Here is a 24,959-nt window from a genome sequence, read left to right on the forward strand (position 1 = left end):
AATCCATGAGGAGCCCACTTACCACTGAGTCTTTTCTTAAAATTATTAAACCACAGTGAGATACACAGTTACAAAGTTGTCCATGATTGAGATTGAGTTTCAGTCACACAATGTTCCTACACCTGTCCCTTCACCGGTGTATATTTCTCACCGCCAATGCACCAATGTTCCCAATTTTCCTCCTTCCACACTCCACCCCAGTCGGCCTCTCCCTCTCCCTCTCTCTCTCTCTCTCTCTCTCTCTCTCTCTCTCTCTCTCTCTCTCTCTCTCTCTCTCTCTCTCTCTCTCCCTCTCTCTCTCTCTCTCTCTCTCTCTCTGTCCCCCCCTCCAGCCCACCCCCCAGTTTGGTCATTTTGGTTTGCGATAGATACTGAAAGGTTATCATGCGCATCCCTTTACCGTCTTTCAGCACACAATTCTTGTCCAAAGTGATCATTTCCAACTGCCATTGTCATACTTGTCCCTTCTCTGTCCTAACTTCCCTCTCCACCATCCACTTGTGACAAGCTTCCAACTGTGAGCCAGTCATCCTGGTTCTCCTATTGTCCTTGGGGAATAGTCTCATACTGTGTCTTTTTCTTTTTTTAAGTTTTGTTGTTCCTTGTTTTGTTGAGATGCTTGATTTTTTTTTTGGGGGGGGTGGGGGCATCCACCTCAGGTGGCATCCACCTTACTCTTGGCTCTGTACTCAGGGATCACTCCTGGCTGTGCCTGGGGGACCATATAAGATGCTGGAGACTCAACCCAGGTAAGCCATCTACAAGGCAAGTTCCCTGCCCACCATATCATCTCTCCAGCCCTTGGTATGTCTTTGATAAGTAAGACTTTGATAACTCCTGTGATTCTTGGCTTTGGGCCTGTGGTTTTGAGTCACTGGCTTAGAGATTGAGTCAAGGTGTTTATCACAGTCCTTCAAAATCCTAAAATTGGGGCTGGAGAGATAACTCAGAGGGCAAGAGGGCATGCCTGGCTGGCACTGACAGCCGGGTTCAGTTCCTGCCCCCCATCCCCTGAAACAGCTGTTGTTTCCTAGAAACTCCCAAAGTCAAGGGAACCCCCCCCCGCCAAATATATATCTATATGTATATATATAATTTATGTCCAGTGATTTTATAGATCCCTTTAAGTATTGTAACCATAAATAGGATCTTAAGGTGAACCAGGAAAACATTTTCCCCCTAAATCTCAGTGAGAGGGCTCGGGGCTTCTCCTGAAGCCCCTGCCTGGCACCTTTCTGCGCCGCCGTCGGATCCTGACCAATCCCCACTCTGCTGCTTAGGGGCGTGTCCTCATCTTAGGGGGCGTGGCCTTAAAAGTGGGCGTGGCCTCTTTCCAGAGCACAGGCTGCTAACGCGGCCGCAGTTATTTTTTTTTACCATTCCATGCATTGTCCTTTGGCCACAATTGATAGAATTCATTCCTCCGAAGAACTCCCTGATCATCTTAGTTACTATATGTTAATGCTCAACTAACCCACCCTATCCTAACTTCACGAAAACTGTCAATGAACACATCAACTTGCATACAAAAGTCCTTTGTCAAAGGAGCATAGCCCAAAATCTTCAGTTGAGGTTCCTCCCAAGCTAACGAGAGCTCCAGACAGTAAAGCCCATAACAACATGAAGAAACAGAGAAAATTCCCACCACCAGGAGAGAACCAAGAAAACATCTCACTAACCTCAGCAGCGACCTCCCAGAAATACATCCTCCTCTCAGATAAAGAATTCAGAGAGGAAATTGTGAGGATGGTTCACGAACTCAACACAACTATGGAACAAACATCCAATAAATTAAGGGAGGATATGGATGCAGCATTGGAACGCTCCACCAAGATAATCCAGGAAGAAATGAGAGCAGAAATTTCAAAGCTACGAACAGAAGTCACACAACTAAAAGAATCAGTAGATGAAATGAAAAACTCCGTAGGAGCCCTCAGTAGTAGAATGACTACAGCCAAAGACAGAATCAGTGAGCTTGAAGATGAGCTGCACAAAGCATATAGGCAACAACAAATAATGGCAAAAGACCTCAAAATGGCTCTAGAGCGAGTTAGAGTCCTAGGGGATGACCTCAGGAGAAACAACATAAGAATCATGGGAGTGCCGGAACCACACGGAACCAATCCCAATGAAAAAAACACCATTAAAGACATCATTGCTAAAAAATTCCCAGAGCTAGAGAATGCGGACATCCAGATACAAGGAGTCCGAAGGGTGCCACCTAAATCTCAGTGAGAATATTTGGTTTTCTTGCCCAAAGAGGGAAGACTAACAGAAACTAATGATTTTCAGCCTCAGCGACACAAACTATGACTGTTTCAAAAGAACTAGCTGAGTGTGTTTCTCACTGAATTGTGTAACCAGGGCCAGCCTGACTTTGTGGGGGAGAGGAACTAGAGGGTGAATGGCTGTTGTCAACTATCAGGCACCCTGGAAGTGGGTCCAAAGCAGGCCTCTGGGACACCAGCCTGTCTCCACTGCCACCTCATGGAACCAGCAGCTACGGGGCACTGAGAAGATAGAACCTCAGGAATGCAACAGAGTCCCGAGGAGGGAGTGGACCTCGGATGCATAGAGCAGCATTTCCCAAGGGACCACATGTACCCTGTGGACTCCAGGATGGCCCTAAGGGATCCCGGTGGAAATCACATCAGAGGGGAGGGAAGCACAAGAGGAGACAAGGGGCCAAGTGCAAGGATGTGGGGGCCACAGGAAGGACCAGGAGCTAGAAGGGGCCATGGTTGTTAAAAGGTTGAGGAACTCTGGCCTAGAGAGCTTGGCCCCTTCCAGAAGATGGGAACCTAGAAACCAAAGGCCCGGGCAATTCACAGGAGGCTGAGGCCTGAGTCGCCATTCCACAGAGGGAAGTTCCTCCAGCACACCCCGGGCAGGAGGTCTGGTACCTGGTGGCTGGAGGAGAAGCAGGAAGTAATCCCTGGTGAAAGCTGAGCATCCCTGGCACCCCAGAGCCAGGTACCTGAACACTGGGAGCAGACTCCTCATTGCTTGAGGCCTTATCTACTGCCTCCGTTTGCCTAGTATCAGCTTGACCCTTGAGGAAACCCAAGTAAGGGCTCTTCTTTCAGGTCCACCCTCTGTCACAGTCTGCCCAAGGCCGAAGGGCAGGACCCAGCCGCCAGAGTGAGGCAGGAGCGGTCCGTATGTCTGTCCGCAGCTCCCAGGCTCTTCATATTATCATTCTTTCATTCACTTCAAGAATTAACATACTTAATAATATAAGTGCTCAGGGGCCAGAGAGATAGTACAGTGGGGAGGGGCTTGCCTGCATGCAGCTGACCGGGTTCCATCCCTAGCACCCACTGTAGTCCCCTGAGCACTGCCAGAGTGATTCTTTAGTACAGTGCACTTCAGGAGTAACCTCTGAGCATTGCTGGGTCTGGCCCAAAACCAAAAATAAAATAGCACTGTAGTACTGTCGTAATAGTAATAATAATAATAATAATATACTCAAGATTAGAATGTATAAAAGTTTATTGGAAAGAAACTACTCAGTAAGGGAGGAACTTTGTATATGACTAAGTAAAGTATGGTTCTTTTTGTGTGGATTTTATAGGAAATCTGGGGCTTTGTGTTACTTATCAAACAAAAGCAGAGGAGTCGCATAGTTTCCCAGAGATGTCTTGCTAACTTAGGGCCTATTTGTGTTTCTAAAATGAGGTTGACTGGAGCAAGAGCACAGCGGGTAGGGCGTTTGCTTTGCATGCTGCCAACCCGGGTTCGACTCCTCTGTCCCTCTGGGAGAGCCCAGCAAGCTATCGAGAGTATCCTGCCTGCACGGCAGAGCCTGGCAAGCTACCCGTGGTGTATTTGATATGCCAAAAAGGGTGACAACAAGTCTCACAGTGGAGACATTACTGGTGCCCACTTGAGCAAATCGATGAACAACGGGACGACAGTGCTACAGTGCTAAAATGAGATTAACATATTATGCCCACATAGGCTAGTGGGGCCTGGCTGTTTATTTTAGACCTATTAGGGTCCATATTTCATCACATGCTAGGTGTTGCCCAAGAGCTGTGGCAGAATTTATAGGGGAAGTGTAAACTATCCAGTCTCAAACAGAGTTCAGGACTTTGCAGGAATGTCTAACATGTAGAAGTGAGTCAGCTAAGATGGAGCTGCAAGCAACAGTGAAAAAGAGGTAAACTGAGTCTTCCTCTTTAAGGAGCCTCCATTGTCCCACACTGTAGCAACAGTCCCTCTGGGAAGACTCAGGTCAGGGCACACAGGAATCCCTTTTCTTTCCCAACATCCAGGAAAACAGGGAAAGTCAATCTTCATGGGAAATAGGCAAGACCCCTATAAAGAAAGATCTGACTTTTTTTTGTTGTTAAGAATGTTGACATGCCCAGGAATAGAGGCGATAGTGCCTCGTGTTCTAGGAGATCACTAATAAGCTTCATTTTTTCCCAGAATTCAGTTCTTATTTTCATAAGAACCTGAAAAATGAGTTCTGGAATTTTTTCAAGAAGAGAAAAACTTATGGAGAAAGAAATAAAATGCCTAGAATAGAAATGAGGTTAAACTTACTCTAGTTATTTAAAGATATAAAAATAGAATAAACAAAATAGATTTAGAGATATAAAAAAATAAAATCAACAAAATAGATATAGGGGCTGGAGTGATAGCACAGCGGGTAGGGTGTTTGCCTTGCATGCGGCCGACCCAGGTTCGATTCCCAGCATCCCATATGGTCCCGAGCACCACCAGGGGTAATTCCTGAGTGTATGAGCCAGGAGTAACCCCTGAGCGTCGCCAGGTGTGACCTCCCCCCCAAAAAGAGCAATACATATATATATACATATATATATAATAAACAAAATTGAGTTAAACTTACTCTATTTAAAGATAAAAATATAAAAAAATAGAATAAACAAAATTTATTTGGTGAAAGAATTAAGAATGGCAGGAAGAGAATAGTTTAGGGCCTACTTTAAAAATTAAATTTATTATCATTTGTTTATTTTAATATTTAATAAAATAGTCCAGAAAGACACTAGGAGACTTAGGGTACATGCCTTGCATACAGTTAACCCCAGTTTGATCCCTAGCATTACACAGTTCCCCAAGCACCACCAGAGACCACGGAATATGGTTCAAAAACAAACAAACAAACATTAATAATCAGTGGACTAGAGAGAATGCAGCAGGGAAGTCTCTGGCCTTGAATGCAGCAGACCCCGGGTTGATCCCCAGCACCCCATGTGGTCCCCCAAACAGCCAGGAGTGATCCTGGAGCACAGTCAGGAATAAGCTCTGAGCACAGTCAGATGTGGCCTGAAACCAAAAGAAACAAAATCAATCCTCCAGTACCTTAAGTATAATCAGAGATCACAGATCAACAAGTCAGAAGATAAATAACTGAGTAGGGGAGGAAAATCCAGCAAGCAAGATGAACTGCCATTTCACAGAACCACATGTCACATTTTTTTAAAGTTTCATTTCACTCAGATTTATCAAAAGGTAAATCTACAGCCCCAAAGAATTGCCTTTTTGCCCATCTGCTTTGCAAAGATTATAGAATGATTAACTTGGGTGTTGGCAAGAAAAGAAATGACCCTGTGAACAGCTAATGAGGATATAATCTTTTTGGAGGGTAATTTGGCAGTATCTATTTAAATTAAAAACGACCTACCCTTTGACTCAGCTATTACACGGTAGGGTTTATCCTAGAGGGAATAATTATGTGTATATACACAGAGACTTACTGCTGGCGTATAGCATCACCATTATTATTAATAGCCCTAAATCTAAAAAAGACAAAATACCTATTAGTGGGCTATGATTATACAAACAATGGCACAGTCACACAATAAAATCCTAAGTTACTCATGAAAACGACGAGGTAGAATTTTATGTGCTAATAAAAAGAGAGAGAGAGAGAGACCCAGCCTGTTTTGAAGCAAAGAAAAACAAGGTACAGAACCCCGAACTGGGCCTACTTCGAAGCCTTTGTGAAAATGTCTGTGTAAGACACAGGGCAAATGAGATTTTGCATCGCACCGAGACTTAAAAATATTTTACTCAGCTAGGAGTAGTGGGTTTGGGTTGAGGCCCAGGAAAACGGTGTAAGGAGTTAAGGACTAAGAACGAGGCCAATCCTGATCACAGCAGCACCACCCCTTCATTCCCACCACTGACCCTTTGCAGGAACACATGGAAAAACAGTCTGAATATTCTAGGGCACAGTTTGTAGGAACTGACATTCCCCCCAAAATACTGCACGTCACTGAGAACTAGGGGACTGAAAATGCCCGTCACTAAAAATGCATGTGAAAACTAAGAGTAAGACCCATGTTCGATTCCTCCACCCCTCTCGGAGAGCCCGGCAAGCTACCCAGGGTATCGCGCCCGCACAGCAGAGCCTGGCAAGCTACCCATGGTGTACTGGATATGCCAAAAACAGTAACAAATAAGTCTCACAATGAGAGATGTTACTGGTGCCCGCTCGAACAAAAATCGATGAGCAATGGGATGACAGTGATAGTGACAGTGAATACCATCTCCTATATGACAGAATGGTCTCTAGCAAGTCTGGATAGAGTGTTAATGGGGGGTGATGGAGGAACCCTCATTCCCTGTTAGTGGAAATATGAACCAGTGTGACCTCAGGGGAGGCAGGGAAAGGTATGGAAATTCCATTCAAAACATTTTCTTTTTCAAAAAGGGAAATCCTATATGCTACAAATAAGTGTGATTTTCCTGTATAGAAGGGGGGGTGCCTAGATCACCCTTGTACCCCAGGGTTTAGAGAGGAGAAGGACAGAGAAGGAAAGAAATCAAGGACAAAGAAGAGGAGGAGAAGGACAGAGGAGGAAAGAAATCAAGGACAAAGAAGAGAATGGGGAAGTAATGGGTTGAATAAATCAGGGCTTCAATTATTCTGGTGATATGAGTGAAGGCTACCGCCATATATCCAAAACACGACTCAACAACCCTGAAAACACGAGATCTAAGCTGCAACCAGCAGAAATTTTTATGTGCTGGTCAAGTTGACAGGTGGGGGTGGAGTGAGGGTTGGGGAGGGGAGGGAATATGGGGGCACTGGTAGAGAGAAGTTAACAGTATGGTGGGATTGTGTTGAAATATTTTATGCCCCAAACATAACTATCAATAACTTTGTAAATCAAAGTTTTTTACTTTAAAAAAATTCATAATCAAAAAAAAAAAAGCAAAGGGAAATTCCAGGGGTCTGAGCAGGTTGGGCCTTCCAGGGCTAGGGTGGGTTTGGGCATCTGCATGGTAGGCAGCCAACCCAGACTAGATCCCCGACACCTCAGATGGTCCCCCTGAGCATTGCCGGGAGTGATTCCTGAGAGCAGAGCCAGGAGTAAGCCCTGGACACAACCAGTTGCCCCAAACAACAACAACAACGAAAGATAAATTCCACTGGACCCAGCAATGGCACTCAACCCAGGGATATGGAAACACCCTTATCTAGCAATATTGTAAACAATCATCAACATGCCATTGGTCTAAATGCTCACCTGGATTAAGAGGCTGTGAGGTCTGTCAGCTCCATGGAATTCTATACCAGAAGTGGAACTAGAGGAGATTTCGATGAGTGTCCTAAGCCAGGAGGGAAAAGGCAATTACCTGCCTCCAGTTTCATTCATAAGTAGAATTGCGCAACCATCAGAAACAATACAACAAACTCCCAGACTCGGTGAAAATCAGGGTGCTAGCCAGCAAAGGAGGCTATACGGCGGGAGGGATGGGAAGAGGGGCCTTCTTTTGGGAGGAAGGGAGGATGGCACTGGAGTTTGAGGGGGAAGCTAGACCCCTGGAGTTCCTTTATCTTGTCAACCAATTATAAATTTAAAAAAATAAGAAGCAATCATTAAAAATATAGAGACACTGTTATTATTTATTTATTTTGACTTTTTCTGTCACAGCCAGATATGCTCAGGGGTTACTCCTGGCTCTGCACTCAGGAATCACTCCAGGCAGTGCCCTATGGGATACCAGGGATCGTACCCGGGTTGGCTCTTTGCAAGGCAAAAACACCCTCCCTGATGCATTATAGCTCTGGCCCCCTTTGCCTCTTTATTGAAACTCCTGAGCACAAAATGCCTTAGCACTGAGAGAAAAAGGAGCTGAACAGAGCAGACAGCTGTTCTCAGTTGGGGTCAGGAAGGTCCCTGTGGGTCCTCAGGATATTCCAAGGGGTTGTAAAAAAATCACAGAAATGGAAGGACCGTAGCATGAGACTTGGAGGTTGGTAGGATGGGGGGTGCACACACAGGAAGAAAATGGGTCAAAAAGACAAAGTCTTAGGAGCACTGGGAAAGAGCATTTTATATAAAAGCTAATCCTGAATGAGCCAAGGATGGACTTAAGTAAAACCCCTTATTCAATATGGAGTTGAACACCTATATCAATATGAAACAGGAAACTGTGTTAGAATAACTCATGCCAGAACAAAGCTGATCTCAACATCTCCCTCAGATACACAGACCCAGAGGGGACAAATGGGAACACATTGAATTTACATTGACTTAGCAATCCATTTCAACAGGGAAATTGTTAACAAAAACCAAGAAATCACGACATTAATGAGGCCAAAGAAAGGACTCTTCACAGTTTGAGAACTGAAATAAGATGATAGAAAAAAAAATGTTTATATCTGCATGTGACCCCAAATGACCAGAAAAGAACCACAGGTATTGGTCACATACAATTTTTTTAAAGGAGATAATCTCAGAAACAGAACTATGAAAAATAAGTATCTAGTGTACCAATTTCATTATCCCTTATAATGCTATTTTGCTCCCTTAGAAACAGAATCACTTTATTCTAATCTTTTTTTTTCCTGTTTACTGATTTTTATGTGTGTTTGTGTTCTCTGTGATTTGGTGTAAGATACAACGTTTAGGGACTGAGTTAGCAGGCAAAGTGCTTGCCCTGCAAGCAACCAGGGTTCAATCCCCAGCAATTTGTATGGTCCCCCAAGCCCCCCAGGAGTGATCCCTGAGCAGAGAATCAAGAGTCAGTCCTGAGCACTGTCTGGTGTGGCCAAACAAACAACAAAGGGTTTATTAAAAAAAGAAAGAAAGAAAGAAAGAAAGAAAGAAAGAAAGAAAGAAAGAAAGAAAGAAAGAAAGAAAGAAAGAAAGAAAGAAAGAAAGAAAGAAAGAAAGAAAAGAAATATAGTCCTTGAGCTGAAGTGACAGTTTCTTTATATCTCTACTATCAGTCCTCAAAATATTAACAACTGACAAATATGCAAATTTCTTTTTGGTCCTCTCACAGCACCCAAGCCTCCATGCCATTCTCCCCTAGGAACATGGGGACATCTCTGCTCATCCCAGACTTGCATTTGGCCAGGAGCAGGATGGAGAAGAAAGGTCACTGCAAGGGATGCAGGTGTGGCAGAACTAAGAGCCAGAGGATCAGGTATTTATTGCAAGACTAAATTCCCCGCATGGGTACGAGCTCTGTCGCTCAATCAGTCATCACAGAGCACTTCTTGCTTGCTACATTCTGCTGTGCTAGATTCCAGGGTTTCGACCACGGGGGCAAGTCTGGTTCAACGGGGAGGGTGGTGATGAAGGATATGCAAATAAGAATGAAAGAGATTGTGTCACAAAGACTTGGGACCCTAGTCCATGGGGGCGGGGGAGGGCGGGGGTGTAAATAATAGAATAATAGTCACTTAGAACTTTATGCAGATCAGAATTAGTGATCTTTCCTTTCCAAAAATATCAGGAAACTTTGACCTGTGAGAAGCCCTGTTAATGTTCCAGATTTTGAATCACAAAAATCTGGGGGGCAGTAGAACAAATCAGAGTTTGGGATCCGTTTTTCTTTTTTTTCCTTTATTTTTTTTTTAAAGGAGGGTAAGAGGAGAAAAAAAAGAAAAAAAACAGAAATAGGAAATCTATTTCATCATCAGGAAATCTTTTCAAAACTCAACATCAGCTTCATCAAGCTGTGATACAGTTCACAAGCTTGGAATGCACAGAAGGGGGAAAAAACTTGAAAGGGTTGAGAAACACTGGCCAGACACTGACAGCTTTGCAAGGTACAACACCTAGACCGCAAACCTTCTGGGAGGTGACACGGAAGCCAGGAAATCCCTGGGTGGGGCAGAAACTTGGGTGGCAGAAGGGAGTTTGGAAGCAAACTGATTCATGACCTTGCTGAGCAGTTCCCAGCTCCCCGGATCGTGCAGAACTCAGCCTGGGTGCCTGAACTCTCCACGCCCGTACAAGCTCTGCCGCTGGGAATGTTGACATCTTGGAGGGGCAAGGCAGTGGTGGCTGGAGGGAGGGCGGTGGCGACGTCCCCCGATTCTCCCCAGGAAGCATCTCTGGGTTGCATTCCTTTGAGTCCTGCAGCCGTCACCAGCCAGCCACGGCCGCAGCTCCGGAGGAACCCACCGGCGACTCCAGATCGGCGGGAGCAGCCCGATACCCCGCCCGCGTGCGTAGCTATGGGAACAGCTGACAAGCCGGGAGTCCGGTGCTTCGTCGGGTCCGCCCCCTCCCGAGCAAATTTTGTTTCCCACTATCTGTCCACGTGGGCGCACCGCCTCGCGATTGGTCAGTGTCCCGGGACCGTGCCTTGCCCCAGCCAATAGACGGCCTGTGCACGTGCACGCCCGCGTCTCCCGATTGGCCATCCGGTCCTGATCACGCACGGCCTTCCTGCTCCAGCCTCTACGTGGGGGCGCCAATGAAATGACTCGGGCGCAGTTCACAACCAATCGGCAGCACGCGCGGCTGCCCGCTGGCGAATGGGCGCGCTCCGAGGGCGGGCCTTTCCCGCCCCTTTCCAGACCCAGCTGAGTCTGTTAAAGAGACAGACTCCGCGGCGGGCTCGGGCTCCACGGGGGCACCGCACAGCGGCCGCGGTGGCCCTCGGCGTGCGGCGGGCGCCCGTGACAGCGGCGCCGCGTGGCCCGTGACCCCGGCTCGGGGCCGCTGCCGTCCTGGGCGGCGCGGCCGCGTGGCCCGGCGGGATGGGGGGCGAGGCGGGGGCCCCGGCGGGCGCGCAGGGGCGCGTGCAGCGCCTAGGGCTGGTGTTCGAGGACGAGCGCCGGGGCTGCTACGCGAGCGGCGACACGGTGGCCGGCCACGTGCTGCTCGAGGCGGCCGAGCCGCTGGCCGTGCGCGCGCTGCGCCTGGAGGCCCAGGGCCGTGCCACGGCCGCCTGGGGCCCGAGCGCGGGCAGCGCCGCCGGCCCCGCGCCCGCCTCGGAGGTGGAGTACCTGAACGTGCGCCTGAGCCTGCAGGAGCCCCCGGACGGTGAGCCAGCCTGGGGGGCGGCCGGGGACCCGCGGGCCCCCGGGAAGTGTAGCCTCAGCTGACTCTGGGAGGGGGGTGGTGCGGCGGGTCACAATGCTTGCGCGTTCCCATCTCCCACCTCAGTTGCTTGGTGCAATGAGATGGGGGGCGCTGGGTGCCCGCCCAGCTGAGGCCTGACTTGCACCGGGTGTCCCCGATTTCTAGGACGGCCCTGGGTGTGCGCCGTTGCCATGGGAACGGATGGGGCGATGATAGCTGAGGTCGGGAGTGTGGGGGCTCAGGGAGATGGGGAGCACCCCCCTCCCAGGCTCTGAGAGCCCCCGTGGTGGTGTTGCCCAGGGTTGTGGGAGAGGCTCTCGCGCCTCCTTCTCCTTCTGTCCTAGAGGCCCCGATTCCGCTGGGTCCAGGATGAATTGGCAAAACGTCACTCCTGCCGGAGACATAGGACAGCAAGGGAGGTGCTTGCCTTGCACGCCGCCAGCCCGAGTTCAATCCCCAGCACCCCAGAGGAGCCCCAGCAGGAGAGCTCCCTGAGCACAGAGCCAGGAGTCAGCCCTGATCCACGCTGGGCTTGACCCCCAAACCAATACAAAGTTCAAAACCTCGCTCCCGGGTTCTAACCAGAGGACTTCCTCGCGCTAAGGGAAGAACTTCTTGAATTTGGTTCCACTCTTTAAATTCTTCCGGTTTATTCTTAGTTGCTTTCTGGAGCTCTCTTGGAAATACCAGTCACCCCAAGCTTCCCCTGGATCCTGGCCTCAACCCCCATAAGATAAGTGAGGCCTTTAAGACACATGTCTACCTTGTCCAGCCCAGTAATGGACCAAGGCTTTCCCAGCAGTGGCCAGGCCAGAGCAATGGTACTGAGGGGAGGGCATTTGCCTTGCGCACAGCCCACCCTGGTTCAATCCCTGGCATGCCCTGGGGTCCCCTGAGCACCACCAAGAGAAATGCCTGAGTGCAGAGCCAGGACTATCTCTGGGTGTGACCCAAAAAGAAAAAAAATAGTGCCTGGGCAGGAATGCCAGGATGCGGTGGTGGCCCATTAAGATAAAGGGCGCAGACTCATTCCCGTGACCAGGAGATGGCAAGGAAGTCATTCCCAAGCTCCATCCTCACACAGTTGGTAGGAGCTAAGGTTTACTTTTTTCTGCCTCGCGCACTTTGGCTTTTCTCTACAGAGGACGAAGCTGCTGTGGGTCATTCTCCCACCCCAGCCCGGGCAGATTGAGGTGGGGCGCAGCCCTGAGTCCTCGCTGGCTCAGAGGCACCATCAGTACAGTGGGCAGCCGGCCTTGCTGCCTCCCACTGTGGAGAGACTGGGCTGTCCACAGCCAGATCCCCGAGGAAGGAGAGACTGAGCAGAGCCCAGAAACTAGCAAGGAGCCACATCCCCCAAAACCGCACCTGGCAGCGGGGGTGGAGGTGCTCGGCTTGCATGTGGCCAACCCTGGGTCCATCCCCGGCACCACATAGGGGCCTCTGAAACCCCCAAAACAGATTCGTAGCTGAGCTGCCCTTATCTTCTGTCTGCTCCGGGACTCGTTCCCGCCCAAGAATAACACACCACACAGATGTTCATGGTGGCACGGGGCCTTGCGAGCCACAGAGATGGTGGTTTTTGTCCAGGACTTTGGACTCTGGGCCTGTGATTCCCAAGTCAATAGAGGTGAGATTAAGAGGGTTCGGAGCTGAGGCTTGTGATGAAAACTTGTGCTGGTTACAAGTCAGATTGTGCCTTATTGGGTTGGGTTCTCCCCACCCCCAACCCCTATTCTAAACCAAGGAAACCTGAAGACCTTCAGCCTGTTTTAAACTAACAAGGAACCCGAGAGTCAGGCAGGGAATACAGAGCTTGCCTTGCACACCACCACCCCTGGTTTGATCCTGGGTCCCGCATACGGTCCCCTGAGCCTTGCCAGGAGGGAGCCCTGAGCACAGAGCCCTGAACACCGCGGGTATGACCCAAAAACCAGAACCCCAAAATGTAACTTCGTCAAGAGTTGCCTTTGGCCTAAACAATGTTGTCTACTAGTTGATTCTGCTGAAGGAAAGCCATACCTATAAGTATCTCACTTGGAAGTGAGCATCTTGGGGCAGGAGCTGTAGCACAACGGGAAGGAGCTTCCCTTGCATGTAGCCGACCCAGGTTTGGTCCCCGGCATCCCATAGGGTTCCTCGAGCAGGCCAGGATTAATCACTGAGTGAAAGTCAGGAGTAACCCCTGAGTATCACGGGGTGTGGTCCAAAAGCAAAAAAGTAAAATAAAATAAAAGGAGTAGCAAAGGAAGCAGAAGAAGAGAGCCACTTGATAGAGTAGTAGACTCCTTGGCTCATTTTATTCCAACTCTGAGCTCTGGAAAAATTCACATTTGCAAGACCTGTGAGCCTGTGATGTTTACCAAAAGCTCTCCCTGAATAATTCCTTGGAATTGTTCATCTAATACCAAGGAATTCTTATCACACAGCTACTGGCTATCTCCTGGTGGCTATTAACAATGGCAGGAGACAAATGACAAGGTGCTTCTGGTTCCTGCCGGCCCACCTGCAGGGTTCTGGGGGCCACCCCTCTCTCCCATGCCCCCGAGAAGGGCCCTTAACAATCCTGGCTGCCAGGGGCCCACAATTTGGAGCTCAGTGTAGTAGAAGAGCAAGATGATAGTTTTTCCCCTGTGACCCACAGTCACAAACATTTATACTCACATGCACACACATTCCAACCATATGCCGGTACTCCGATTCATCAACTTCCTTCGTTTCCCTCCTCTTTGGAAATAGCTAAAAGTCTTGGCGATTTTTCCGGGGAGTGGGAGGTTGGTGATTTGGGGGCCATACCTGGTGGTGCTTGGGAGCTTCTCCTGGCTCCGTGCTCAGGAGTGACCCCTCGCTGTGCTCGGGGAAGCCAGTGTGATGCAGGGAGGGCCCTGGGGCGGGTCACTTGCAAAGCCAGCACCTTCCGTGGGAAATGCCCAGCCCTGGGGTGTGCCTTATTCTGTGAAGAATGAGCATCCTCCCTCCTCTGGGGCCACGTTCCCGGTGACTCTCAGCTCTGCATTAGCCAGACACACCCGTGCTGGACCCCCTGCCCCCCATCTGCATCTGCCCTTTGCGTGCCAGGCCCCGCTGCGGGCTCCAGCACAGCCTGATCATCTCCAGGGCCTGCAGCCCTTTCCTGCCGCGTCTGTGTGGGAAAGGGCAGATACTCCTCTGCAGCCACCACGCCCAACGTCCATGCATGGACACCCACGACTCCAGGCGTGCTCGAGAACATCCCCTTCTGTCCCCCATCTACTGAGAACTCAAAATGAGCACTGTGGCTTGAGCTCGTCCTGAGAGTACTGTGATCCAAAAGATCCGGAAGTTCCAGCTGGCTCACCTGGACACCGCTCTGGACACCTGCTCTGCACCCATCTCTGGACCAGGTGTAGAAGAGGGTGTCTGTGGCCTCTGCACACTCCAGCTGGGACACGCTTTGTCCCTATCTCTGTCTTGAGCCTTCCCAGGGGCCTCCAGTGGCCGTCTGGGGAATAGTTCTATTCAAATGAGCTTCTGTGCTAAGCCCCCAACCCCATACACCCCCCATTGTAAAGTCAGGCTGGTCCCTTTCTGCTTTCTATTTAGTGGTTTGGCGATGCTCAGGGCTGGCTCCTGACTGCACTCAGGGATCACTCCTGGCGGGACTCAGGGGAACCCTATAGGATGCCGGGGATTGAACTCAGGTCCGCTGCGTGCAAGGCCAGCGCCCTCCCCACTGTGCTGTCTCCGAGCTCATGGTTAAGAATGCTAACCTCAGTGTTGGGGGTCTTAGAAGGCGGGGGTTCCAGTGCCTTTTTCTCTAGTGGATTTCTCCCCAATGAAGAAGGAATTTCTCATCAGAGCTATGTTTCCCTGACCATCGGGGTGGTCTGTCTCAAAGCTCCGTTTGCCACAAACAGCCCCAGGCAGCTGGATTGGCTCTGAATGAGCGGAGGGTCTGACATAGTTTGTACCTTCAGTGGCCCTGGAGGGCCAGTGGCCCATCCACACGCTCTCTGGGCCGACCCAGAGCAGGAAGATGGGGACCCCAGCAAGCAGGCCAGAGCTATCATCCAGCCCAGAATTGAGCCTGGAGGGTCCATCCTGGCCCCCAGCTACTGACCCATCTGCTGACTGGGCAGTGATGTCCATACACTGCCCTCCGTTCCACGCTGCCCACGGCAGACAGTCACCTCTGTGCCATAGGCCCAATTAAGGAGATCTTGAACCTGAGCAATGGAACAGCAGAGAAGGTGTTTGTCTTGCTCATGGCTGACCCAGGTTCCATCCCCGGTATCCCATAGGGTCCTCTGAGCACCACCAAGAGTAATTCCTGAGTACAGAGACAGGAGTAAGCCCTGAGCACTGCTGGGTGTGCCCTCCCTCTCCCCCTGAATAACCAAATTAAGGAGATCTCATCTGGCAAAGTGACTCTGAGCTCTGAGGTTCAGATTCATCTTGGCTTATTAACTGCATGGTGCAGGAATATTCGTCCAGTCTATACCCATGTACGAGACAGGGCAAACAAATGCGTACACGTGTGTGTGTGTGTGTGTGTGTGTGTGTGTGTGTCGGTGCACAGGTGGCTGCGGCGTGCCCTGGTTTCTGCCCACACATGGCGGGGAGCTCTGGACTCTGACACTTTTTAGTAATTGTATAACTGGGTCATTTGGCGATTGAGGCTCTGTGTAGTTTGAAGCTGGTTCAACTGGATTTTTTTTTTTTAAGGGACTTGAAGCCAGAGCCATAGTACAGCCATAGTGCAGTGTTTTCCTTTCATGCGTCCAACCTGAGTTCAATCCCCAGCATCCCATATGGTCCCCCAAGCACCACCAGAGTAATTCCTAGTGCAGAGCCAGAAGTAACCCTGAGCATTACTGAGTGTCCACCCCTCAAAACAAAAAAACAAATTCAAGTTCCAGGTTTGGTCTGAGTCCCTGCAGCGCTCCTGCGGCTTCTATGTAACTGACAGTGGCTGGGGGGGCGGGGTGGGGGGTTCAGGGAGCAGGCAGTGCCAGAGATTGACCCCATTCTCAGCCCTTTGAAACATCTTTCCACACCCCGATTCTGATTTTCATTCTATGAACAAACAAGATTTTCCATGTGGGGACCAGAGCCATAGGATAGTGGGAGGGCAGGCTGCCTTGTACACAGCTGACCGAGGTTGGAGCCCGAGCACCCCGTAGGGTCCCCTGAGCCCAACCAGGAGTAATTCCTGAGTGCAGAGCCAGGAGTCAGCTCTGAGGGTGCCCCCGTAAAAACAAACAAACAAGCAAAACTTAACAAAGGATTTTCCGTCTCTGGATCTCCAGGGGCTGAAGTGGATCTGACGACCAGAAAGACCTTCTTTGGGGATAAAATGCTGCATGGGACCATGAAGCTGTTTGGTTTCTTTCTTCCAGGCCACGGCACCCTCTTACTGCAGCCCGGCAAGCACGAATTTCCGTTCAGTTTCCAACTTCCATCTGAGTAAGTGGACCGACCTGCCCCCTCCCCTAAGTGGGGTGCAAGGTCCCCCATCCGCACGCCGGGGGGCCCCTCCGCCTGGAAGTCCGTCCCCAAGCCCCTTTGCAGGCTCCCCCTAGCACCTCTGTTCGCCCTCAGCGGACCCGGGATGGAGCCTCCCCGGGATAGACTGACCTGGGAGACCAATGGATCCCCTCTCCCCCGGCCCCTTGCAGGCCGCTGGTCACGTCCTTCACGGGGAAGTACGGGGCCATCCAGTACTGTGTGCGGGCCGTCCTGGAGCGCCCCGCGGCGCCTGCGCAGAGCGTCCGGCGGGAGCTGCAGATCATCAGCCACGTGGATGTCAACACCCCAGCACTGCTCGTGAGTCCCCGTCCCCCTTCCTTCCCCCGGGCCACCCCTGCCTGTCCGTCCATCTGTCCATCTGTCCCGCCACAGGCATCCGCTCCGGGACAGATTCTGAACCAGATGTTAATACCAGGGATTCTGCCGCCCTCGCTCACGGCAGCCTTTGTCCAAAAAAAGCGCGCAGGGCTTGAGAGGCGTTAATAAGGCTTCCTAGTAATCGCGTAACACACCCCCCCAGTCCCCTCAGGGGGGCTCCCGGGCCCCCAGCGGCCACATTCACAGGCCGGCGGGATTCTCGAGGCGCCTGTAATAGCAGGGTGAGGGGCAGTAATTGCGGGCGAGCATTCACGGGCCGCCTGCACTGAGGCGGGCACTATTATGCGCCCACCCGCACGCTCCACTCTGCGCCCATTTCCTCACATTAGCGAAGCGCGCGCAGCTGTCCGGCTCATTTCCTTGGGACAGATTTGGCCACATTAAAGCATTGAACTTCTCATCATCCCCAGAACAGCCGGCGAGAGACTGGGCGGTGAGAAGCAACATTGTAGTCGAGATGGGTGCTAATGAGCAGGGGGGTTCTTTTATCTAAACCGTATTATCTGAATAATATCAAATTATACCTCGTGCTCTCCAAGTGCTGCCAGAGCCCGACTGGTTCTTCACTTAAATAAAGAGTGAATGAAATTTTTTTGGCGCCGGGAGAGGTGGGAGACTGGGATCATTGAGACTCTGCGCCAGGATCTTGATGTTAGAAGGAGAGTTTTTAAGAACCAGGCTAGCTGCTTTTTCATGCTGATGTTTTTTAAGGTTATGGAAGGGTGAAAATATATTAAAAAAAAAAAAAAAAGAGTTGAGTTGCCAGGCTAGGGGCAGGAGCAATAGAACCGCAGGTGGAGCGCTGGTCTGGCTTGTGACTGACCTGGGTTCTCTCCCCAGCACCCTCTGCCAGTGCTGGGTCACTCCGGTGGGGTGCCAGGGATGGAGCCAGGGCCGAGCACCTTCATTAACCCCTGTTCATCCAGACATCAGCTGTGTTCGCTGACTGCCAGCTGGGTGGTGGAGGGGACTTGTGTGACTTGTAGGGGGGCCTTGGTTCCAGCCCCTCACACAGATACCTGGAATTTTCCAGAGCCCTGTATTGAAAACGCAAGAGAAGATGGTGGGCTGCTGGTTCTTCACCTCCGGTCCAGTCTCCCTGAGTGCCAAAATCGAAAGGAAGGGCTACTGTAATGGTAAGCAGACGTTCTGTCCGTCCCGGCGGGGGCATTGCCCTTCGCCAGCACCCCAGAGATGATGTTCCTGGAACAACTGTCATTTCAGAGGGGGAAGCGTGCATTATAATTATCAAGTGTTTGGTTGGCTAATTTGGGGGGGGGGGCACACCCAGCAATGCTCAAGGGTTACTCCTGGCTCTGCACTCGGAAATCACTCCTGGCGGTGCTCAGGGAACCCTGTGGGAAGCTGTAGATTAAACCCGAGTCAGCGGTGTGCAAGGCAAACCCCCTCCCCACTGTACTATCGTTCAGGCCCCTGATTAGTTCGCCTTTTAAGTGGTTAAGGAGAGTCCCAAACAACTCTGACTCAGTCCTGTTCTTTTGGGACCAAAGGCTTCACCCAGAAGGGTGAGGGAGCACCACATTTTATATCAGTGTCACCAGAGAAGGTCTGGAGCAGTATTGCCCAGGAGGGAGAATCCGGGGAGGCACTTGGATCCTGAGCTGGGAACTTAGAAATCTGCAGGGCTAGGACACAGCACATGTGCCACCTTTGCCAACAGAGGGAAGAGCCAGTCCCACACTCGGGACCTGCTCCATCCCCACGCTCCGGCCTGTAGGAGAGGTATGACACAGGCATAAAACTCACCTACTCCTACTCTCCTGTTAGTTTATTTGTACCTAAGTATTAGCAGTTCCATATAAAAGAATTCTATTCGTGTCTTCACAGAGCAGTTTAATTTGAACACAGGCACAGTGGGGTTTGTGAGTGACCTTTGGACTAACCTTGGTATTATATCATTTGCCTTTCATTTACCTGATTCAGCCTTAGCAGTAGTTTTAGATCCTGGTCATCTGCATGTCTGAAGAATTGCTAATATTGTTACATGGCACAAGCAAAGGCTTTCAATGCAGTCCCAGATTTCACCAAATGCACTTCACAGTTTGTCTTTTCAGTCATCCAGGCATAATCAGACATAATGGCAGGACACCATATTCTTGGTTTTTCATTATGTTTTTGCCCTCCATCTGGCAGTGCTCAGGGCTTACTTCTGGCTCTGTGCTCAAGGATCACTCCTGGTGGGGCTTAATGGACCATATCAGGGGCCAGGGATCGAACCCGGGTTGGTCACATGCAAAGCAGATGCCCTCCCCACTGTACTATGGCTCTGGCCCTGGGGCCCCACTTTTTGCACCCAAAGAATCAGACATGAATCTGTGGTGGTGACTGGGACACAGTGGCCTCACTCCATTCTGGCAGGTTGTTGGGGGGAAGTTTCAGGGCCTTGATCCTGCTAGAACTGAGAAGGTTCTGGAAAGTTCCTGGAGGTGCCCTTGCTCTCCTTCTAGGGGAAGCGATCCCCATCTACGCGGAAATAGAGAACTGCTCGTCCCGCCTCATCGTCCCCAAAGCTGCTATTTTCCAAACCCAGACGTACCTGGCCAGCGGCCGGACCAAGACTGTCCGGCACATGGTGGCCAACGTGCGTGGGAACCACATTGCCTCCGGGAACACCGACACGTGGAACGGGAAGACCCTCAAGATCCCACCTGTGCCCCCATCCATCCTGGACTGCTGCATAATCAGAGTCGACTACTCCTTGGCCGTAAGCAAAGGGGGCTCTGGGGCCACATCCCTGACCCCCGTCCACAGCCACGGGTGCTGGGAAGTGACACTCTCAGGTGGTGCCACAGCCAAGGCGCTTTTGGTTGGTCTGTCTGTCGCCAAAATGATTTCCCTGAGGGACCTGAGGGACCAACTGCCACTCAGACAGAGGGCTAAGTGGGAACGGGCCCCATGAGGGCCACCCCCTGGGCCCCCAGGTACCAGTCGGGTGTGGCCCTGGTGGTCCCCAGCACTGCTCCCTTGGGCCCTCGTATTGATTCGTTAGGCTGGTTTGCCAAATATAGCCACCAGTGCCCCCCTCGCCCCCTCGCCCCCTCGTCCCCTGAGCACTGTTTAGAAGCCCCTCACAGAAAGAAAGAAAGAAAGGAAGGAAGGAAGGAAGGAAGGAAGGAAGGAAGGAAGGAAGGAAGGAAGGAAGGAAAGAAAGAAAGAAAGAAAGAAAGAAAGAAAGAAAGAAAGAAAGAAAGAAAGAAAGAAAGAAAGAAAGAAAGAAAGAGAAGACGCATGAAGGGTGCATTGCACAGCTTTCTTCCCTGGGGCCGCTCTGTCAGCATGATCCCAGGCAGGGAGGGAGGTTGGAGACAGGTCCCTGTGGCAGGGAGAGAGTCAGTGACAGGCCGTGGTCCTGGGGCAGGGAGGGACTCAGTGACAGGCCGTGGTCCCCATGGCAGGGAGGAATTCAGTGATAGGCCGTGGTCCCCATGGCAGGGAGGGAGTCAGTGACAGGCCGTGGTCCCCATGGCAGGGAGGGAGTCAGTGACAGGCCATGGTTCTGGGGCAGGGAGGGAGTCAGTGACAGGCCGTGGTCCCCATGGCAGGGAGGGAGTCAGTGACAGGCCGTGGTCCCCATGGCAGGGAGGGAGTCAGTGACAGGCCGTGGTCCTGGGGCAGGGAGGGAGTCAGTGACAGGCCGTGGTCCTAGGGCAGGGAGGGAGTCAGTGACAGGCCATGGTCCCCGTGGCAGGGAGGGAGTCAGTGACAGGCCATGGTCCCCGTGGCAGGGAGGGAGTCAGTGACAGGCCGTGGTCCCCGTGGCAGGGAGGGAGTCAGTGACAGGCCGTGGTCCCCGTGGCAGGGAGGGATTCAGAGAAAGGCCGTGGTCCCCATGGCAGGGAGGGAGTCAGTGACAGGCCATGGTCCCCATGGCAGGGAGGGAGTCAGTGACAGGCCGTGGTCCCCATGGCAGGGAGGGAGTCAGTGACAGGCCGTGGTCCTGGGGCAGGGAGGGAGTCAGTGACAGGCCGTGGTCCTAGGGCAGGGAGGGAGTCAGTGACAGGCCATGGTCCCTGTGGCAGGGAGGGAGTCAGTGACAGGCCGTGGTCCCCGTGGCAGGGAGGGAGTCAGTGACAGGCCGTGGTCCCCGTGGCAGGGAGGGATTCAGTGACAGGCCGTGGTCCCCATGGCAGGGAGGGAGTCAGTGACAGGCCGTGGTCCCCGTGGCAGACAAGGAGTTAGTGACAGGCCGTGGTCCCTGTGGCAGGGGGGGAGTCAGTGACAGGCCGTGGTGCCCGTGGCCCAGCAGTCTGGCTCTGCTCTCCATCCACTGTGGTCCATCCGAGGCGGGCAGCAGGCCACAGAAGCATCTGGTTTCCATGAGCTGCAGCAGGTCTGACCGACATTCCCTCCCCTCGGCCCGGCAGGTTTACATCCACATCCCTGGTGCTAAAAAGCTGATGCTTGAGCTGCCCCTCGTCATCGGCACCATTCCCTACAATGGCCTGGACAGTAGGAACTCCAGCCTGGCCAGCCACTTCCTCATGGACATGAGCTGGCTGGCCCTGGCTCTGCCTGAGCAGCCCGAAGGTAGGGGCATTGCTCCCGCCCCGGGTCTGGGTGTTCAGACCTTGGAACACAAAGGGGGGGGTTGCTGACGGCCCCCAGCAGCTGAGGGGGCCTCTTCTGATTCCAGCTGTTGGCTCGTGAAGCAGTGAGAGACAGGAGAAGAGCATTTCTAGTAGCCACTTTGTTTTTTGGGGGGGGCCACACCCGGCGGTGCTCAGGGCTTGCCGGTGGGGTCCCGGGGGTTAAACTCGGCCATGTGCAAGGCAAGAAAGAGCCTTTTGAGCTGTTCTCCTGCTCCAGACGCATTTGGATGAATTTTTTTTTTTAAATCTCAACCCTGACGACACCTCAGAAACGGGTCAGTGTCGCCTGAGCCGGGCAGATTCTATTACCCAGTTTTCCTGGTGACACGAAGACAAGCCTGGGCGGCGGGAGGTAGGGGGTCTTGGCAGGAGTGGGGGGTGCCCTTCTTTGCCCCCAAGTGAAGCTCCTCCAGACTGAGGGCTCCGACAGCTCCGCAGAGCCTTGCCGTGTCCCCAAGGCTGCGGGCCGCTCACTGCCCCCCGTCCCTCTCGTGCCAGCGCCCCCCAACTACGCCGACGTGGTCTCGGAGGAGGAGTTCTCCAGACACCCGCCGGCCGGGCCCGAGCAGGACGCCTGCTGCCCCATGCTGGCCTGCATCCAAGAGTTCCGCTTCCAGCCACCCCCTCTCTACTCGGAGGTGAGTGGGGCAGAGGAAGGGGCCCCGGCCATACCCCCTCCCTGCTCTGTGTTCAGGCTCCTTTGCCTACCACCAACAGCTGGTCTGCGGGGGAGAGCACAGGGGCCAGGGGTTGGGCAAACACAGCCTGGCGCAGTGGTGGGGGCACCAAGACCCCAAGCCTTTATGGCATCCATATGGGTGGGGGTGGGGGGTGGCGTACTCGGGGAGGGTCCCTTCTCCACTACCCTTCTCCAGTCGGGGGCTTCCAGGGCACGCTGGTGACCACCTGCACCTCCCCACAGATCGACCCCCATCCTGGCGACATAGAAGACTCATAGCCAGGCTCCTCCGTGCTCCGAACAGACCCCCGTGGGGCGCCGGGCCCTCCCCTACCTTTGCGGGGAAGACGGAAGGAAGATAAACGTGAGACTGAGGAGCACCGAGCCTGGGGAGGGGTGTGCAGGCACACGGTCGCGCTCCGGGCTGTGGCCCCAGGGAATAAAGCAGGGGGGTGTGGAGGACGCCCCCCTGCGTGGGGATGGACACCCCTGTGGGGAGAGCGGGGAAGGAGGCGGCAGGACCGTCATGCCGGGCAGCCTCAAGAAGGCCCGGAATTTTCCTGCCACGTGGCCCCCTCGGAAGGCTGGATATGGGGGTGATGGGGACACTCTGAGTAAGAAGACACCCTTGTCACTATCGGTTACCCCTGGCATCGGGCCTTCCTGATCTCAGCCCACACCCAGGTTATGGAAGGTTCTAGAAAGGAAGTTCCCCCACCCTCAAGGGCTGCGCTACCCCCAGCTTCACAGTATTAGGCTGGTGGGCCCAAGGGGCAGTTCAGCGTGGGACAGCCTGTCACGTCCCCCTCTGTCCCCCGCTGAGGCCAGGTCCCTCACCACCTCTCCAAGGAACACAGCTGCAAACTGCGGGGGTGGGGTCCTCATCTTTAGGACTCAGGTGTGGACAGTGCTGGGACCAGGCTCCTCAGGCTGCCTCTGTGGTACACGCTGGGTCAGGCCCGAGCCACCCTGTGGGGGCAGAGTTGGCCCCCACCACCGCCCTAAGTCAGACTTGGTCAGGGAGCTGCCATCCGGCCCTGGGTGTGGGCCAAGGGATGGACATGCCAGAGAGTATTCTAGACAAACGCAGCATCCCTGGAGGATGGACACAGCCTTTCGCACAAGCCCGAGAGATGCAAGCTGACGCCCCTAGCCCCACCCCAGCCCCCACTCTGTTGAACTGTGACTCTGTTTATGATTTTGGTGCAATATTTAATTATCATTTAACCTCAGGATCTTAAAAAAAAAAAAATAACCTACACAACTGCGTGGTCCCCAGCCCTGGCCACTTGCTTATTATCCTTCTGTCCAAGGGCCCTTGGGGGCGGGAGTGGACAAGGAGACCGGCAGGGCACTGGACTCTGACAAATGTCATCATCCTCCGACTGGGCCAGAAACGGGCCTTCTGCCCTGCCCGCTTCAGGCCTGCCACGGATGGGGCCTGCTCATCAGGGATCTGTCTCGGACAGGAGGTGAATGTCCGCGTCTCTCCCCACCCCCGGCTGTGGCTAGGGGGCCAGTCCCCTCCACTAGGAGCCCCTGATGAAACTCAGTGCGAAGGCAGCGGCCCTCAGCCCTGGCACAGCCAACACGGTCACCAAACTCCTCCCTCCCTCCTTCCCTCGGGGGCCCGGTGGGCCTTGCACTTCAGTTTTGTCTTGTGTGTCTTTGTTTCCAGCAGGTGTGCGTTGCTCAAGTGTTTTTATTTATTTTTATCTGGAAGAAACAGAGAGGGCTGTCCCCGAGGTACCAACAAGGCAAGGGAGAGAGACAGACAGACCCCAGGGGAGGGGGCCCAACGGCCTGGCCCCCAAGTTCCGAGGCAGCGCTGTGCCTCCCCCACATCCTAAGAGCGATCCAGAGCAGGGCCCAGCCAGAGAAGCCAGGCTGCTTCCTAGCCCCTAGGAAGGCCCAGCGCCGACAGCCTGGGACCGCAGGCCTGTTCCTGACCCTCAGCCGACAGCGGCAGTGCAGGCCGGGAAAAGAATCAGGAGCTGATTTCACAAGTGTGGATGGTTCTAGACTGGAACAACTTCCGGGTGGGGGAGGGAGGAGGGGGAGGATAAAAACTGAGCTGCTACCCACTACATGTATGTCAGCCCCGTCTGTTTTGTCGACAGAGAAACTGTGGCCTTCAAGTAGTTTTCTCTGGATGCAAAAAAAATTCAAAATTGAAAATGGGCACAGGAAATGTCCCCCGGACAGGACTTAACCTTTTCAGGTCGGGTCTGGCTTGGTTGGTCTTGCACACCACAAAACTCGGTAGGCTGGGATGGTTTTTCTTTTTTTCTTTCTTTTGCATAAGTTAACAGATGAAAGCCTTTTTATTTTTATTATTTAAAGAATGTAACAGTTTAGCCACAGGGAAATGAATAATGATTGTATTTTGTACTCTTGTTTGAACCCCATGGGTTCCTTTTGTTAATAAAACGCTCACACGGATGCCTGAGTGCTGGGTTCTGCTTTATTGGGTTT

General features: G+C 52.5%; 1 protein-coding gene across 2 annotated transcripts; it reads left to right on the top strand.

Annotated features, from left to right (window-relative positions):
• The first annotated feature begins 10,847 nt into the window (after nt 1–10,847).
• On the top strand, nt 10,848–24,926 carry ARRDC4 (arrestin domain containing 4). Of its 2 annotated transcripts, XM_012934787.2 has the most exons (8): nt 10,848–11,270; nt 16,688–16,754; nt 16,967–17,114; nt 18,229–18,331; nt 19,664–19,920; nt 21,581–21,743; nt 22,304–22,443; nt 22,728–24,926. In XM_012934787.2, exons 1-8 carry the CDS (start codon nt 10,985–10,987, stop codon nt 22,761–22,763), a joined length of 1,200 nt encoding a protein of 399 aa, XP_012790241.2. In that variant the 5' UTR covers nt 10,848–10,984; the 3' UTR covers nt 22,764–24,926. The 2 variants fall into 2 exon arrangements, with proteins under 2 accessions (XP_012790241.2, XP_054999856.1); XM_055143881.1 differs by lacking the exon at nt 21,581–21,743.
• Nucleotides 24,927–24,959: the final 33 nt, after the last annotated feature.

Source organism: Sorex araneus, chromosome 6 (genome assembly GCF_027595985.1).
Source record: "Sorex araneus isolate mSorAra2 chromosome 6, mSorAra2.pri, whole genome shotgun sequence".
Classification (NCBI taxonomy): Eukaryota; Metazoa; Chordata; class Mammalia; order Eulipotyphla; family Soricidae; genus Sorex; species Sorex araneus.